Raw genomic sequence first — 19825 nt, 5'->3', positions numbered from 1 at the left:
TTATCATACAGGCTTATTAATGGTTGATGCAATGCAAAACCCCTGTAGACTTTTTATTTTGGGATGTGTTTTGAGACCTAGAGCGATAGAGGTGGCGTTTCAAAAGAGATAATCTGGATATTTTTCATATTAGTGGATGATCATAGTTTGAACACAAGGTATTTATTATTATCGAAATATCAAGCGAAAAGTGGTGGAAGCGAAAAATCGGGACAGAGTATAGTGCGTAGTGGAGGGAGAAAATATATCTTTATGCTCTCATGCATTTTAATCGTTTTATAAAGTGATGGGGGGGGGGGCTAAAATAAAGGGAACTTGAAGTTAACCGTGAGCACCAACTGAAAATTTAGTTATTTATATTGAGTTTGATCTTATTTTAGGTAAAAATGGTATTCCATAAAGGTAAATATGTCAAAGATTAAGTATGTGCAAAAATAAGTGTAAAATTCGGATACTAGTATTCATTTTTGGTTAGTCTACCGAGGGGCCACATTTCACAATATCCTATATTTACAATTGCAAATATTTTTCCTTATATGAACCTATAGAAAAGCGAAACCGTCCAGTTCTGTATATTTACATTTGCAAATAAGTTTCCATATATGAACCTATGAAACAGCAAACACATTCAATTCTGTATGAACTTTTTCATGACGTCACAATGATCACAGCACGCACTTATCGCTTGGATTATTGTAAACTTAAAATTTCGGTAATTTTAACAGTTCTGAACGATTTGTCTTTTTTCAAACGTAAATATAAGTAATAAATTGCAATGTTAAAAAGTTCACTGGGATATGAAGTTGGTTGGTACGTGATCAGATCTGCTGAGTAGCCATTCGGGCTTCACAGGATTTGATCATATGACAAACCAACTTCATTTCCCGGTGAACGTTTTAAATTGCCATTTATTTCTTTATTGAACGCCCATATAAAGCCAGTGGTGCTTAGGTTAGCGATGTGGCCCATTTGGCCTCTTGTTATTATACTAGAAAAACTATCTATGAAAAGAAATATTTTTAGAGCAAGTGGCTGCATGTGGGTTGTGTAAATAAATAAAGTACTTTAATTGTTCACTATTTGCCGTCCCTCAATATGACTCATTTTATTAAAAACTTTTGAACTAGTTTTCATTGCATTTCACATATTGAAATAAAATACAGTTTGCAGAATGAACATGTTAACCTTTGTGACTGATGAGACAAACCTAATAAATGTGCTCTTGCTGCGCATGCGTTTGTATTGTGGACCAGGAAATGCATTCGATCTTACGCAATATACGTAGTTACATGTAAATGGTTTAAATGGCGAGCGAGGTAAGACATATTTCTAAAATATTTTTAAGATAAAAGATTGATTTCTTGCAATATAAAACATTCTAACCGTGTGTTGATATATTAAAAACCTGTCTGCATAAATATTAGTTTATTAAGTTACGTATTTATCAGCGAATCAATTCTTCAAACCTTCTTGGTTGTTTAAGGACAAAAAGACTCGATATGGGACCTTGGAGATCTAATCGATAAGGTTTATAAACTAAGTGTTTTGTCATCTTTTCTTTTATCAATTTCAGATCTACAATCAGGAAGTTATTTTTCGGTCAGATCTGACAACGAAAGTGGTTCCTATTGCACTCAAAAGATGCCTGATTCCTATTTGGATACCTTTATTAATTACAGAGAGGAAGGCACGAACAGCTCTGCTGCACCTGTATCTCAGTACTGGGGTCGAGGGTTCGACTCCCATCACTTTGACTGTGCCTCTGTTTGTCGGTCTGTCATCTGACGTCACGGACTACACGTGTGAAGCATTATTTCAAGGTTAAATCATTGCACTTACGTACATAAATACAACCAAACCATAAAACCGTGAATTTTAAAGTGTATATCAGTCTGTCAAAAGTATGAATTTTATCACCCAAAATCAATTAACGGTTGCAATTCACGAGAAAAGAAAAGGAAATTAGATCTATAGAAGTACAAAGTTTAAATGTTTGTTAATCAGTGACAAAGATGCATGTATATAGGTAAATGTTTTATTCCAAATATTAAATTAGTATTTATGATTGTTTTAGATGGCAGAGATGAAAAAGAAAGTGTTAATAATATAAAGAAAAATTCAAATGTGGTGAGAACTCATTTTGATAAATAATCATTTGTCGTATTGACAATGCAAGGGGATATTGATAGCGAATTTGTTGGAGAAAAAATATCAATTTCAAAAATGAAATTTTAGAAGTAAATCTAAAAAAAAATCAATTGCAAAGAGAATACTGTACTCTAAATGTTTGTAATTTTGACTTCAGAGAACCTTTTTGGTAGATGTATCCCATAATCCCCCTTCTACATACACTGTAAAGGACCTGAACTCGGATGAATTTGACATTGAACCCTCGAGGCCACTCAGTCAAATCAGTCAGACCAGAAGTGTAGCATCGGGGGACACGACGTTTTTCATCCAAGAGGGTCTACGGCAGCTGTGTCTCTCTGCTACAAACACATCAAATGGACTCATACAACATAAAAGTCTTGTTTTTTTAAAAGACACCGAAACAGGATTCAAATCTCTTCATTTCGCCTTGGGTTCTGAATGGACTTTCCCTTTTCAACTTCAGCCTCTGTGTGATTATAATTTGCTGGTAATAAGGGGATATGAGACGAAGAAATATTTGTTTTTTATTAATGCTGTGGCTGTATGTTCATTTAAATCATGTAAGTTACTTAAATTAAATACCATAACACTTTTAATGGGGCATGGTCACGATTTTGTTCAAATTTCATTGGTCTATTTTTAGTGTTGATATGCTTTAATAATGCATTTCTAATGATCAACCAAAATTTGAGCGTCTGTCGTAGAGTTAAGAGCAAGATACAGGAGCTTCCAATACAAGGCTTGTGCCCTGTCTGTGTTTACATTGGTTCAATATATGTTCTTTTTCTAAATGATTTATTCTTTTCTTATTCATTTTAAGCATAAATAAATAGTTCTTAGCGCTTATCACATTCGTTTTGGGTCTAAAACTGGAATTTATAACTTCTACATTCAAAACGTTAACGAAGCTTTGTTTATTCGCTTATAACAAGACGATTGACACCAACATTTCATTTGATCATTAGATATCCATTCCTAAAGCATTGTAAATAATAAAAACAGAAAAATAATTTTGACCAAAATCGTGACCATGCCCCTTTAAATTTCTATTCATTTCAATTTTGGATTTCTACGATTTATAAGAAGTCATGACGTAGTGAGTTTTTAGCTCACCTGAACCGAAGGTTCAAGTGAGCTTTTCTGATCACCCGTTGTCCGTCGTCCGTCCGTCCGTCCGTCCGTCTGTCTGTCTGTCCGTCCGTCCGTCCGTCTGTAAACTTTTCACATTTTCAACTTCTTCTCAAAAACCACTGGGCCAAATTTAACCAAATTTGGTACAAAGCATCCTTATGGAAAGGGGGTTATAAATTGTAAAAATAAAGGGCACAGCCCTTTTAAAAAGGGGGATAATTGCGAAACAGTAAGTATAGGGTGCATGTCTTTAAAAATCTTCTTCTCAAGAACCACTGCACCAGAAATGCCAATATTTACACAAAAGCTTGTATATATAGTGAAGATTCTAAATTGTAAAAATCGTGACCCTCGGACCAAAACTGGGGCCCCAGGCGGGGTTCAAAGTTTAACAGAAATACATAGGAAAATGTTTTAAAAATCGTCTTCTCAAGAACCACTGCACCAGAAATGCCAATATTTACACAAAAACTTGTATATATAGTGAAGATTCTAAATTGTAAAAATCGTGACCCTCGGACCAAAACTGGGGCCCCAGGCGGGGTTCAAAGTTTAACATAGAAATACATAGGAAAATTTTTAAAAAATCTTGTTCTCAAGAACCACTGCTCCAAAAATGCCAATATTTACACATAAGCTTGTATACATAGTGAAGATTCTAAATTGTAAAAATCGTGACCCTCGGACCAAAACTGGGGCCCCAGGCGGGGTTCAAATTTAACATAGATATACCTTAGGAAAATGTTTAAGAAATCTTCTTCTCAAGAACCACTGCACCAGAAATGCCAATATTTACACAAAAGCTTGTATATATAGTGACGATTCTAAATTGTAACAATCGTGACCCTCGGACCAAAACTGGGGCCCCAGGCGGGGTTCAAAGTTTGACATAGATATACCTTAGGAAAATGTTTAAAAAATCTTCTTCTCAAGAACCACTGCACCAGAAATGCCAATATTTACACAAAAGCTTGTATGTATAATGAAGATTCTAAATTGTAGAAATCGTGACCCTCAAATCAAAACTGCAGCCCCAGGCGGGGTTCAAAGTTTAACATAGAACTACATATGAAAAATGTTTAAAAATTTTCTTCTCAAAAACCACTTCACCAAAAATGCCAATACATACACAAACGGTTGTATATATAGTGAAGATTGTAAAAATCGTGACCCCTGAATAAAAAGTGGGGCCCCAGTAGGGGTTTAGATTTTAACATATATAGGAAAATGTTTTAAAATCTTCTTCTCAAGAACTATAGTGCAACTGTTTGGGATATTACTATGCATACATGTACATCCTTAAATAATGTAGATTCAAAAAATTGTAACTCCCGGACAATTGATGGGCACCAAGAGGGGTTCAAAATTTAAACATTTTAAAAAACATAAAGGAAAAGTTTAAAAATTTTCTTCTCAAGAACTACAATGTTTTAGTTTGTGGAATTTCTATGCCTTCGCTCATGTAGATTCCTAATTGGTAAAATCGTGACCCCCGGACCAATACTGGGGCCCCAAGATGGGGTCAAAGTTTATTATAGAAATATAAAGGTAACGTTAAAATATCTTCTTCTCGAGAACTACAATGCCTCAATTTGTGAGATTACTATCATGCATACAACCTTGGATAATGAAGGTTCGACAGTTTTAAAATAGTGACCCCTGGACTAATACTAGGGACCCAAGATGGGTTTAAAGTTAAATGTAGAAGTACCGGTATATATGGAAAATGTTTAAAAATCTTCTTTTCGAGAACTACAATGCATCAATTTGTCAGATAACTACGTAAGCACCCTCAAATAGTGTAGATTCGAAATTATAAAAGCTGTGACCTCAATCTAATAAAGTGGGGCCCCAAGAGGTGTTCAAAGTTTAGCATAGAAATATAGAGGGAAAATGTTGAAAAATCTTTTTCTAGGGAACTATAATGCTTCAGCTTGTGAGATAACTATGCAAGCATCCTTAAATAATGTAGATTCCAAATAATTAAAACTTTAGCCCTGGACTAATACTGTGGCCCCAAGAGGGGTTCAAAGTTTAACATAGAAAGATATATTTAAAGTGTTTTTAAAAAGTTTTTCTCGAGAACTATAATGCTACAGTTTGTGAGATTATTATGCAAGGATCCTCAAATTGTGTAAACTCTAATGTAGTGGAACCAAGAGTTATCTTTCTTGATGTTCTGTACAGTCTGAGAGTTATTCCTCTTGAAGTGGAACTCTGCTACGTTCAGTTTTTCAGGTTGTGTACGTGCGGTCCTACCGCAGTGCTACACATTTTCATTCCTATGTTACTGTTTATGTTGTTCAAGCCAACCATAAACCTCGGACCATAACTGGGTCCCCAGAAAGGGGTTCAATGTTTAAAATAGAAAAAGCATATGCTACGAAATGTAATGTTACAAGGAACTGCTGTTCAGGTGAGCGATGTGGCCCATGGGCCTCTTGTTATATTTTATTTTTATTTTAAATGACAATTTTATTTTTACAATTATTTATTCTGATAAGAAAAGAATTCAACAATTCTTGAGCATCGCTTGGTACAAAGCCTTTGAATGGTTTTTCATTTTATTAAAACCGCTGCAAGTTTGACTTTGATTCTTTCTATAGTGTTTGTTTTGGCATTTTGTAGACATGACACAGAATGAAGTGTATTTGCTGTATGGAAAAGCCTGTATCCATTCATTATCCCCCGGACCAAGGCCATCCTATGACTTTTACCCTGTCACGCACCTGTATCGTAGTAAACCAATTCTTTATTTCCTAGACATATTTAACAACAGTGGCGGTATCATGGAAAAATACATCAAGAACCTTGGGGGAGACCCAGTGTAACGGGATGAGCGGAGGCTACTCCAAACAACAACAAGACATCTTAAATTTAACAAAATTTAATAACAAAAAAAATAAGAGAAAGAAAGAAAAGATAGAAATATAAACACTAAACCACACAAACACTCACACAACTTTCACTCAACAAGAAAAAATATGATGTTTATACAAATGACCAAAAATAAATTAGAAGAGTGTCCGAATCTCCGGGGCTGTAGTCCTGGACCAACTACGGACAACCACAACTAGAGTAGTTTCGTCACCACAATCATCATCATCTCCATCGCCATCATAATCATCGACACTATCGTCAACACCATCGCCTACAACACCATAATCATAATAGACATCATCGTCATCACCATAATCATCTACTTCATCATCATCACCGACGTCACCATGAACGACATCATCTACATCATCTTCATCGACATGACCATCATCATCATCGTAGTCATCGACATCATAACATCATCGTCGTCATCAACATGAACATCGCATCGTCATCGACTTCACCATGAACGACATCATCTACACCATCATCATCGACATGACCATCATCATCATCGTAGTCGTCGACATCATAACATCATCGTCATCATCAACATCAACAATATGACACTACAATAAGTGTACAAGTGACACCATAACACCATAATAAAAACAATATTGTATAATACATCATATAAGTATCTCACTGATAGTATCAAACTATGATAATGTATAAATAGTATTATATTAAAGGCAACATCTCAAAATATTGTAAGTATATGGTAACTAAGTTATTTGTTTACAGTAAACAATATGGCGTCTGAGACTTCCGGTGACGCACTTCCGCCCAAGTAGTTAAGTGGAAAAAGTGACAATAAATTGTAAAATAAAATAACGCATAGAAAATAGCCCTTTAAATCACCGTTTCTTTATACAGCAATAGCAAAAACTGTACTATAGAAAAAGACGAATTCCATTTAAACACTCTCGCTAAAGTCACACATCAGTGAACACACAGGTAACTCTACAGTGAACAATGGTCAAGGTGACTTTATAGGACGACTGCGTAATACTAATAAAAAGGCAAAAATTTACAAATAAACTACACCAAACTAAATAAATACTTACCACGGTCAGCTATCCGTGTCCGCGTCAAATGCTGAACTTGTGAAACTAAAACATGCCACACAGGCTTCTAACACGATACCCCCTTCATACACTAAGCACGTCTTTATTGCTGGACAGCTCGGCCGGGTATATCTTAGCGCCTATTGTTAGCGTCGGCCAAGCACGTTGCAAAGAATTATGGGAAAAATAAAATCGGGTGTGTTCGATATGAACAGTGATTGTCACACACCTCCCCCCTTAAAAAATTGTCCTGCAATTTCAAATAAACAATCACTGAATTTTGAAAATTCTCACGTATTTACAATAAAACCTATACACATACCTGTACTGTCTACTATACATCTCACTGACGACTCAGGTAATCCGCACCCACATTGTCGCTTCCTTTGATTGCAATGATCCTAAAGCGGTATGGCTGAAGCTGCAAAGCCCAACGCATCAGTCTGGAGTTCTCTGTCTTTGCTTTGTTAAGGTAGGTCAGGGGTTGGTGATCAGTTTCAAGTAGAAACTCGCGTCCATAAAGGTACTGGTGGAACTTCTGTATTCCCCACACTACCGCCAAACACTCCTTCTCGATAACAGCGTATGCCTTTTCTCTTGGTTGAAGTTTCCTACTGGCGTACGCTACGGGTAGTTTCTCGTCATCCTCCATCTGTAACAGCACAGCACCTATCCCATCATCTGCAGCGTCCGTGCGTAAAATGAAGGTTTCATTAAATTCTGGCAACTTCAATATTGGCCTTTCTGATAACATGTGTTTCAATGTATCAAAAGCTCGTTGCTGACTTTCAGTCCAAATAACTTTATTTGGTTGGCCCTTCTTCGTAAGATCAGAAAGTGGAATGGCTATCGCAGAGAAATTCGGAATAAACTTTCTGTAGAATCCTGCTAAGCCTAGGAAGGCACGAACCTGTTTCTTGGTTTGTGGTATTGGCGCATTTCTGACTGCATCAATCTTGTCCTGTTCTGGTTCTAGACACTTGTTGCCCACCATATGTCCCAAACAGTCAATCTTGTCAAATCCGATGAAACATTTTGTCGGTCTGGCCGCAAGTCCCGCATCTCTGAGTCGTTCGAACACAGTCTTCAGTATGTGTAGATGTTCTTCAAAGGTATCTGTAAAAACAATGACATCATCGATAAAGTTTTCTACGCCGTTCATACCTTGAAGTAGTTTTCTCATCATACGACTAAATGTTGCCGGCGCGTTTACAAGACCAAACGGCATTGTCCTGAATTGGTACAATCCGGATGGTGTGGAAAAGGCTGTAAGCGGCTTACTCTCGTCAGCCATCGGTACTTGCCAGTATCCTTTGCTTAAGTCTATCTTTGACACAAACTTCTTTCCGGTCATTTTGGAAAATATGCTTTCTGGACTGGGCATTGGTTCTGCATCAAATACCGTAGCACAGTTCAGTCGTCTATAATCAATGCAAAATCGATTCGTTCCATCTTTCTTCCGAGCTATGACAACTGGAGCTGAATAAGGGGAAGATGATGGCTCAATCACATTCAACTGTAGCATTTTCTGAACTTCTTCTGTAATTGTTTTCTCTGTACTGAACGGAATTGGATATGGTTTCACACGCACAGGTTCAGACGATGTCACAACAATCTTATGCTCCACTAAGTTCGTCATTCCAGGTATATCCGTAAATACATCTGAGAACGAATCACACAGTGATTTAGCAGTTTCCAACTGATCTGGTGTTAGTCTGTCTGCAAACTTTATGTCCTTTGCTGTTTCGGTTTGAGTAACAGGTGGCATAAGAATAGAGTCCTGTTGTTCATCATCATCTAGGTCACTAAAGTCTATGAGTGAAATTGCACATGTTGACAAAACACCACAGTTCAATGTATCTCGTTCAACATACTTCTTAAGAAGATTTGCGTGGAAAGTTTTCAGCTTGCCTCCCATATCGATCTTGTAATCCATCTGTCCTAACGGTACTGCAGGTACTTTTCCTTTCGGAATAGTCCGCTGACACACGTCACATGATCTGCAAAACCGTCTAATGTCTGACTGAATTCCTGGCCAGTAAAATTCGGACACTACTCTGTCGGTTGTTTTCTTTGATCCCAGATGACCACCCATCAGCGTTTCATGTGCTATCTTCATAACGATAGTTCTGTATTTCCGGGGAACGATTAACTGTCGGAACAGTTTTCCACTGGACACTTTGGGACTGCAAAATTCTCTGAACAACATTTGCTTCCGTTCACACATTTTTGAAAATCCGCCGTCACTGAAATGTTTAAGCTGTCCACTCTCAGCTAAGCTCCATAACTTTTTCAGTGTCTCGTCGTTTCGTTGTTCTTGTAAGATATCCTCCGGCGATACATCCCGTATTGCTTCCGGTACTTTCAATGGTTTGTATGGAGACTGTTTCTTTTTCAGTTGCGCACGCGTTTCAACAGCTGCTATGTTTTCAACGGAATGAATCCAGGCTGGATTTGGTTCATGTGGTTTCCTTACTCCACGAATATTACCAAGAATAAGATCGTACGAAGGCGAATCAAAGCACCAAGCATCAACACTTCCGGTAAAGTAAGGAGTATCGACATCAATTCTAGCCACATCTGAATCAATAATACGACCGTCTGCTAACTTGCATCGTTGAGATGTCCCTGTTAGTTGATCATCGTTTACCAGTTCTCTACGAATAACGGCACCACTACAACCTGTGTCTCTTAGCACAGTCACTAGTCTATTGCCAACACATCCTTTCACAACTGGCATTTCCGTTTCACAGAAAGCAACCGAATCACCAACACACGGTAAGTTTCCATGTTTCTCGACGACACTCGCGGCTCCTTGGCGACCTCTACCGCGTCCTGGATATCCATGGTTCCCATTATTGTACGACCCACGTTGAAAATCACTAGGGTAAGTATGTTTCGGTGTTGTTTCTTGTTTCTCGCTCGAATTAAACGGCCTGTTATTCGGACTTTTGCGGAAGTTGCAGTTAAAGGCTTTATGTCCTTGTCGTCCGCACTCATAACACTTCACTGCATTTCCAGATTGGTTTTGTTGCACGGAATCTTTGTACGGCGGTTGTCTATCGGACTGCTGTCGTCTGTCAAAGAGCGGTTTTTGCGTAAGTGAAGAAGATGTCACTGTTCTGGCCTCAGCAAACTGGTCCGCGTATCGCGCCATGTCTTGGATCGAAGTAGGAATCCTCTCCTTTAGGAATAAGGCAAGTTCTTTCGAGCAACACAATAAAAACTGTTCACGTAAGAACAAGTCCTTCAGATCATCGAATGTCTTGTTAGTCTTAGACAGCTGAATCCACCGCTCAAGGTAACTGTCCAGTCTGGTAGAAAATTGCATAAAAGTTTCACTTCCGTCTGGTTTTGAAAATCGGAACTTCTTGCGGAAACCGTCCTCCGTCATGTCAAATCGTTTCAACAGGGCGTTCTTCAACTCGTTGAAATCAAGTGCTGTTTCGGGTGAGAGTCTTGCGAACACATCCAGTGCCTTTCCTTTGAGTAATGCGCTAAGATGAGTCCCCCACGTGTCTTTATTCCATTTCTGCGTTGTTGCGTATATCTCAAATCTTTGAATGTACGCGTCAATGTTGTCTTTCGAATCCTCAAACGGAGGAAGTTTTGGTCCTTTTATCACTTGAGAAGTTTCTTTCTCCTCTTTAGTCACAACACTCGGCTTTATGTGAGATCTCTCGAGTTGCAGTTTGTGATCAAGTTCCAGTTCTTCTAGTTTTTGCTGATGTCTCTTTTCTTCTATCAATCGGGCGTGCTCTCGCTCATCATGTTCTCTTGCGGCGCGCTCTTTCTCCATCTGTAGTTTGAAGTCGCGGTCTTTCTCCTCCATCTGTAGTTTGAATTTGCGGTCTCTCTCCTCCTGGTCTCTCTCCTCCTGTCTCTCGACTCTATGTTTCTCACGTTCGTCCCGCATTCTGGCCTGTTCGTCCTTCACGAATTGTTGAAGGTCTTCATCCTTCATCCCCATCTTGGTCCCCATTTCAAGTAGCTCCAGCATCTCCTTGACAGTAGACATGGTGCATTGACTGACAAACCAACTTACCTCAAAATTATCTCATAAAGGGACTAACTTCTCAACTTTTAACAAAACAATCTGCCTAACGTAATGTACTCACCAAGGGAAAAGGAAACAACGACCTACACTTGCTCTTACATGTACTACAAAAGAGATCAAAAAATGAAAAATAAAATAAACCTTGGCAACTGTTCACTTATAAAGATATCTTGTAGTATCTGGAGGAGTCAACTCATCCCACCGCTGCCACCAATTGTAACGGGATGAGCGGAGGCTACTCCAAACAACAACAAGACATCTTAAATTTAACAAAATTTAATAACAAAAAAAATAAGAGAAAGAAAGAAAAGATAGAAATATAAACACTAAACCACACAAACACTCACACAACTTTCACTCAACAAGAAAAAATATGATGTTTATACAAATGACCAAAAATAAATTAGAAGAGTGTCCGAATCTCCGGGGCTGTAGTCCTGGACCAACTACGGACAACCACAACTAGAGTAGTTTCGTCACCACAATCATCATCATCTCCATCGCCATCATAATCATCGACACTATCGTCAACACCATCGCCTACAACACCATAATCATAATAGACATCATCGTCATCACCATAATCATCTACTTCATCATCATCACCGACGTCACCATGAACGACATCATCTACATCATCTTCATCGACATGACCATCATCATCATCGTAGTCATCGACATCATAACATCATCGTCGTCATCAACATGAACATCGCATCGTCATCGACTTCACCATGAACGACATCATCTACACCATCATCATCGACATGACCATCATCATCATCGTAGTCGTCGACATCATAACATCATCGTCATCATCAACATCAACAATATGACACTACAATAAGTGTACAAGTGACACCATAACACCATAATAAAAACAATATTGTATAATACATCATATAAGTATCTCACTGATAGTATCAAACTATGATAATGTATAAATAGTATTATATTAAAGGCAACATCTCAAAATATTGTAAGTATATGGTAACTAAGTTATTTGTTTACAGTAAACAATATGGCGTCTGAGACTTCCGGTGACGCACTTCCGCCCAAGTAGTTAAGTGGAAAAAGTGACAATAAATTGTAAAATAAAATAACGCATAGAAAATAGCCCTTTAAATCACCGTTTCTTTATACAGCAATAGCAAAAACTGTACTATAGAAAAAGACGAATTCCATTTAAACACTCTCGCTAAAGTCACACATCAGTGAACACACAGGTAACTCTACAGTGAACAATGGTCAAGGTGACTTTATAGGACGACTGCGTAATACTAATAAAAAGGCAAAAATTTACAAATAAACTACACCAAACTAAATAAATACTTACCACGGTCAGCTATCCGTGTCCGCGTCAAATGCTGAACTTGTGAAACTAAAACATGCCACACAGGCTTCTAACACGATACCCCCTTCATACACTAAGCACGTCTTTATTGCTGGACAGCTCGGCCGGGTATATCTTAGCGCCTATTGTTAGCGTCGGCCAAGCACGTTGCAAAGAATTATGGGAAAAATAAAATCGGGTGTGTTCGATATGAACAGTGATTGTCACACCCAGCATCAACTCTGAACAGGAGGCTTCACGGCCTGTTCTTCAGTTCTAGCGCTGACCCCCTCACTGGCCAGCCTCCGGCTGTATCTTACTACGGAGACCAGAGAATCCACATCCACATCGGTTTTATGATTGACCAAAGCAGGAATTTGTATTTCGCGGACTTTTATTGTCATTACGTCAATCATCACGTGACATTAGTTATTACGTTGAAAGGAAGCGAGGCTGACGCATTTTGTCGACAAAGACTCCGGGCCTTAGACCCTGCGTATAATGAGTTTCTCTACCGCCGTCCACATGAACATTATGCCATGGTGAATACTAAAGTCACAGTGGAAGTGTTTTATACTGAAGACATAAATATATTCAGACTTTTAAGATTAAATTTAGCATATTTAACTTCAGTTCAACAGTCAAGTAATGCTGAATTAAAAACAGTAATTGGTCTTCCGAAAAGAATAGATTGTAAAATTGGCAATATTAAGAAACCTTTGTAATATTTTTGGTTACTTTGGTAAGTTTTGGAGTAAAAAAATTAGTATGCTTTTAGACATGCTATTTTTTTCTTGCATACTAGTTTTTTTTATGTATATTGATATATTCAATCCGGATGTTTTGAATTTAAGTAATCCTGAGGACAAATCTTTACAGCTCTAAAAGCTCAATCATACATTTAATAAATATAATTGATTTGAAAAAATGCATACTGTTTTTTATGAAAGATAATGTTTTTCACTTCCTAATTTCGTTAATGTATTCCGGTCTTATATCGCACTGTTAAAGTGACATGGGAACCTTTTACCTTTTATGGTATATAAAAATAATTAAATCTACAAATTCTCTAAAAATGAATTTTATTTTTGTACAAAATGTCACAGTGTTATATTGGAGAATTTCCATGATGAAGTTAATGTTTGTTTATAACTTAATCCTCAACCTGAAAATATTCAGAGTATAAAATATTACATAAATACTCTCCCGCAGACCAAGAATGAAATGAGCCATACTACTTTATTCTGATGAATTTTGCAAGTTCATTGTTAACTCCACAATACCTAGAAATACAGAAATTAGACAAAAGCATTATATCAAAGCAGTACATGGGGTCTTTTTTTAAATCAAAGCCATGTATTACATTTTAAATATTACATTCTCTCAGACATTTCATTTTTGTAAATACCAGTCAAATATTTTCAAATCTAAGAAATTCCTCAATATTTTACCATTTTTATAACCTTCATGATTATTTCATCAATAATACGTTTTATTTGTAATCCTTCATAGTTAATGAAATTAAAAAAAAGACAGAATTGTTTCTGTGTTGGCTAAATGAAATGCAATCTGTTATCACCGAATTATGAAAAGTACTTTTAAGAAAACTGTCTTTTTTCTGCAGTAATAAAGGATTATTAATTAGTAAAAAGAAAGGACCGAAATTATTTCCATCTGGAAAACTGTGATATATTGAGTAAACCTGTCACTGGGTAGATAACACCACAGGAATCTAGTTAATGGTTAACGGCGTCAAGAGCTTTTTTAAATTGAAATTTAACACACGCCGTTAAAAGGTACTTAAGATGTATTGCTTATAATTGAATCTAACGTATTTCAAATGTAATTAAACGTCGCAAAGTACATTTGATAGTGATATTACTGAAATTTTATCATGCTATTGTAATTCTTTTTTATTTTTTATTTCTATACTTATTTTTGTGTATTTTATGTCATTTGATGTTACTGTTTTTCTATCTGCTTAGAACTTAAGTATAAAGATATTAATATCGTTGTGTATTTACAAGTATTTGAGAATAAAAATATTTTAAAACTTAACTTTACATGTATGATAAAAACTGTCGATCTTCGCTGAAGGTAGTAGTAAGAAGAACAAAGAGACAAAACTGATTTCCGACCAGTTTCATAAAATTTGTAAATAGTTCAGTAAATCTTTATAAAAAAGTCTGCATTTCTAAATGAAGAAATACACATAAATGTATTTAAAGATTCATATTTAAGCGGTTTTTTCATGTTATCATCTAACTAATTCTTATCATATTCCTGCTCATGTGAAATTGTAAAGAGCAGTAGTAATTGTAATGACAGTATTGGTGGGGATGTGAAGCTAAGTTAATGTGGATGGATTGCTACTATTAAATATCAGTCTTGCAAAAGTCAAACATTAACTCACAGAACCATTTTGCTATGGACTATTAAAGATAGAAGCCAATGTTTCCACGTAATTCGTCGATTTACATACTTGGAAGTTACAGGCTGTGACAATCCAGATAAACTTGCATGTGCATACTTGTAGTTACGAATATATTACTGCAATTTAAACTATGGCGTTCTAGCTTTAATTACCCGAGCAGTTCACTTCAATAGATCGATCTGTCCGATATCATGGTAAGTTCTATTTTGAGTATTTCATGTGAATGAATAGCTTATAAAAGATAATGCTGCTTACTTCGATGAATTTTAACGCTTTTGAGTAAAATAAAAAACGAGGGTTCACTATAAACCAAAACCCTTTGAGAAATAAAAATGATAAACATTGTTACATTCAAACCAGTCTTCAGAGTTTCACAAAGTAATTGATTTTCAACGACCAATATTTAAAGAGCTAGCCTATTCAAAATTAACATTTCAATCGTTTTGTATTAAGAGATGATGTCAGACACTTTGGGGGGGGGGGGGGGGGGGCGAGGTTGTTATCAACCTTGGTTTGATCAAAACAAAGTTTCTGAAAAACAAACTAATTAATAAACTGTTACATTTTGTAGATGTTACCTGGTGCCAAAGACATTTGTTATCATAAGCATAAAAAGTGTAATGAAGATGCTTGACACACTATGCCGGTGTAATGAAGAATAATGACCCTCGTAGAATAATGACTTTAATCATTTTTCGACGTAGAATAATGACCCCCCTAGCTGAAGAATAATTGGATTTTTCTGAAGAAAAAAGACCCAGGGGTTATTTTTCTTCATGTTAAACATGACTCCTATAGAAAAATGACCCCCCCCCCCCCCCGTAAACATTGATTTCCCCGTATCAAAGATATGACTTTGAAATTACTTAATATTTCACTCTGTTTAACTGATTTTGAGATCATAAACACAGAATTTGTAAATAAATCGCTGTATATAGTTTTTCATATCCGTAGCAAGCACACACAAAACACTCTTACATTGCCACAAATTGATTTTTAACAGTTACGTCACTTCTCTTGTCGACATACGGCGGGAAATGACGCAAATAAAGATTCATACACAATGAGGATATTGTGTGATAATTAACGAACAATAATTATGAAAGAATAATTGTTGTAATAATATAAGCAATATTCATTGGTGAATGAATTGTCAATCTTAGAATGATACATGTATTTATCTTTATGGAAAAAGACTAAAGGGGCAGGTAACGTAGGAGTATGAATTCTTAATTACTTTCTTGAGGAAAGTAGTTTTTTTAAAAATCATTTTGCGTTAGTTTTGTTTTCTTCTACTGTCACAATTTGTGTTAAAAGGCTTGGAAATTCCCTCGTTTATAAACTGAACTTTGAAAAGATCAAGAGGCAGAACAGTGAAAATAACTTTATTTACAGTGTAAAGAAAACATATAAAGCTAATGCATACAACCCTCTCTAAACACACACACACACTCATACACTCAATTCACACACGCAAATAGCTGAAAAATCACACAACGCATTCGCACAAACAATATTAACAAAAAAAAAACTTACCCCCTAAATAACCCCAACATATAGAAACAGAATAAATAACCCGACTTTGGCTGATGTCACTTATGAATACTAAGTCCGGACAATGCTTTTGAGAAGTTGTACTTTAATAAATAATTTCACCCGCAGCAGGTACACGCATAGTTGAGACCACAATTCATGTTCATCATTGGTGGTAAGGATAATTCACACGTTATGTATATCGCATAAACTGGTACACGTGCGTAGACACACTGTCATGTAAACCAAACCTTTCGTCACGGATGTTACTGGACCATATCACCAGCTCATATAGTGCCCGTGCGTCCGCGTGTGTCACATGTCCCACGTTGACTATGGGTCCACTATGGTTAGCTTGTCGTTGTCCTGCACCCACGGATGATACCGTCATGTATATAACCAACCACACCCACTCAGCTAGTCACCTAAAATTCAATTCATTGTCGGGTCCTCAGTGAAAATTACACTACACTGTTCAAAACACACATTAGATTCAACCGTCGGGCTACCATATTTTAAATTCTTATACAAACAAACAAAAATGTCATAAAACACTTAGCAAAGGACAATATAGATATATAGACAATATAGATACTTAAGTATGCGCATTCTAAATTGAAATGATAATGAAAAATACTTCTCACTTACTGCTGTTCTTTTTCAACACGGTTTATCGTACTTTCACCACACTATTCAAACACTCCACACAGGATTAGACATAGGCCACACAGGTCCTAAGACATATTGTCAAACTCCACGAAGGTTCATACAGAAGGACACACCTTCTCTCATCAACGACCTGGCCGGAACTACTAGTAACTCATGCACGAAAACCGGTCTAACAAACAATGACTAGCTGACCGTGGCACTCTATGGAGCGCCGTTACTCACAAAAATTAATAGACTAATAAAACTTTAATTGAACATATATACAAAATTGTGACATCTACGTAATACATGAACATCAATATTCTAAACATTTGTTGTAATGTTGTATTTGTGATCATGAAAAGACTTTATTCTTTTAGAGCAAATGTGTGAAGAGTACCTGACTATAGTAAATCTTAATGGATAATAGACACTGATCGATTATAATAAGAAAAGAGTGTTTCTGAAAGCGTTGATAAGAGGTTAGGGCCCATGTTAGGGGTTTATATCCCCCTTGATTTTGATCACACGATCTTTATTGTATCCAAAGTTACCAATGCTCATACAAACTATTGATGTAATAATCATATTGATATTAACTAAACTTACTCAAGGATGCCGACAATAAAGTAAAATATATTTTCTGTACGAATACTATCAGTACTTTGACGATTTTCCTTATTGGTCGTTCACCTCTACTGGCGTAATGGCTGCTGTCAGTGCCTACTAACTTCAGCTTAGTTATGATGCCTAACAGTGGAGTAAACTTTTCATAATTTTGGTTTCATTATTAATTCTAGGTGATGCACGTGCATACCCAGCAGTTTGTAATAGTGAAAAAAACTCATTGCAAGTATAATTCATGAACAATATGAAGAATATAGAAGATGCAACGGCGAAGCGCGAGGATGCGAAGACGAAAGTGCTAAGTTGCGAAGGCGAAGAAGTGATACTACTATCGCTTCTTCGCCTTTGCAACTTCGTACTCTCGCCTTCGAATCTCGCGCTTTCGCCATTTAAGCTCACCGAGACGATCTCAAGGGAGCTTATGCTATACCCCCGGCGTCGGCGTCCGGAGCTGGTTAAAGTTTTTGTTGCAGGTCCTGTATCTAAGCTATTACTTGTCCTATCTTCACCAAACTTTCTAACTTCACCGAACCTGAATAGATGGTGTGCCTTATGATACAGATGGGCCTGACAGGCATGGATGCTGAATCAGAGCCATAGGTTGGGGATGCTTAAGGAGGTAAAGGTTTTAATTGCTGGTGCCCTCTGATGATGATATCTAAGTTATTACTGGTCCTAACTTCACCAAACTTGCATGGATGGTGCGTCTTATGATACTGATGCACCTGACAGGCTTGAATGCTGAATCTGAGCCAAAGGTTTAAGATGCTTGATGAGGTTAATTTTTTGGAATAGGTCACTTGTTTTATAGATGATAGCTTGCATAGTTGATTTAACTTTATTATAAATGGAACGCAGAGGTTGCTTCAGATGCTGAGCCTGATCTCCATTATCAAGTATGCTAAAGAAATCTCCTACCTCACTCAAACCTGCTGATAGATAGATGTGGCTGTCGTTAAATGATATAACATGATTCCTATGATATAGTGTTGTATGATATGAAACACTATTGTTTAACAGGATACAATAAAATACCATATGTTATATTGTAAAACGTTATATAATACGATATGATATTGTATATTTTTTTCTATATTTTATGATTTGATATTGTATCATGATATTGTTATGTATAGTATTGTATATTATGATACAATATTGAATAATATTATATTGTATCATTTACTAATTATTTAATAACATAATGAAATTATATATGATATTGCAATATATAATATATAATATGATATAATATTGTAAATTTTATGATATTGTATCATACATTATTGTATAATATGATATTGGTTTCTGTAATATAGAACTATATCAAATGAAATTGTATATATGATATTGTTATATCATAAAATATCGTATCATACGATATTGTATAATACGATATTGGTTTATATGATATATTATCATATCACATGAAATTGTATTATTGCATCATATGATACAATATGTATAATATAATTGTATTTTGTAATATTTCATTTTATCCCATGATAATGTATCATTTGATATGATACAATGTTTTATCAAATTATATTGTATCATATAATACATTATGATAATACAATACAATATTATATTTAAGCATTGAATCATTGTTTTTTTTTAAGATATAGTCTCAAAACTGCAGCGGTGTGTGCATACAAATTGAGTTACGTGCGCTAGCGCGTTGTGAAAATTTGTATGCAAACACCACTGTTGTGTTGTGCATGTACTATGCCTACTACTATTTAGGCATAGCACATGCACAACACAACACTATTGTTATTATAATGCCGAGTCTTGTATATACTGACATGCTTTGCTATAAGTAGCTGTGACGTTTGAGTGAACAATTTTATAATAGATAATATACGATATTGTGTCAAAACAGAATCCATGAATATCCAAGATCAAAAAGGACGGTTTTCATATAATATGATAAAGATGGTCTCATAAAGGTGATGCCTCAT

At 36.2% G+C, this 19825-nt stretch overlaps 2 protein-coding genes and 1 long non-coding RNA gene across 4 annotated transcripts; 1 reads left to right on the top strand and 2 right to left on the bottom strand.

The window, feature by feature from the left end:
• Positions 1–1085: 1085 nt before the first annotated feature.
• LOC105325001 (uncharacterized) lies at positions 1086–6602 on the top strand. Its single transcript, XM_066077687.1, has 6 exons — positions 1086–1316; positions 1574–1820; positions 2075–2127; positions 2306–2711; positions 5911–6107; positions 6360–6602. Exons 1-6 carry the CDS (start codon positions 1305–1307, stop codon positions 6600–6602), a joined length of 1158 nt encoding a protein of 385 aa, XP_065933759.1. The 5' UTR covers positions 1086–1304.
• On the bottom strand, positions 6154–12812 carry LOC105341021 (uncharacterized). Of its 2 annotated transcripts, none has more exons than XM_066078164.1 (2): positions 7230–12812; positions 6154–6731 (listed from the first exon to the last, which is right to left on the bottom strand). In XM_066078164.1, the coding sequence occupies exon 1, from the start codon at positions 11245–11247 to the stop codon at positions 7573–7575; it is 3675 nt and encodes a 1224-aa protein (XP_065934236.1). In that variant the 5' UTR covers positions 11248–12812; the 3' UTR covers positions 6154–6731; positions 7230–7572. The 2 variants fall into 2 exon arrangements, with proteins under 2 accessions (XP_065934236.1, XP_065934237.1); XM_066078165.1 differs by having other exon boundaries at positions 6154–6641.
• A 3611-nt stretch (positions 12813–16423) lies between these two features.
• LOC109618329 (uncharacterized) lies at positions 16424–18646 on the bottom strand. Its single transcript, XR_010711717.1, has 2 exons — positions 17235–18646; positions 16424–17011 (listed from the first exon to the last, which is right to left on the bottom strand). It is a non-coding gene; the product is annotated as an uncharacterized lncRNA (long non-coding RNA).
• Positions 18647–19825: the final 1179 nt, after the last annotated feature.

Source organism: Magallana gigas, chromosome 3 (genome assembly GCF_963853765.1).
Source record: "Magallana gigas chromosome 3, xbMagGiga1.1, whole genome shotgun sequence".
In the NCBI taxonomy this organism is placed as follows: Eukaryota; Metazoa; Mollusca; class Bivalvia; order Ostreida; family Ostreidae; genus Magallana; species Magallana gigas.
The sequence above is the reverse complement of the archived record's forward strand: the minus strand, read 5'-3'. Positions and strand labels throughout refer to the sequence as shown.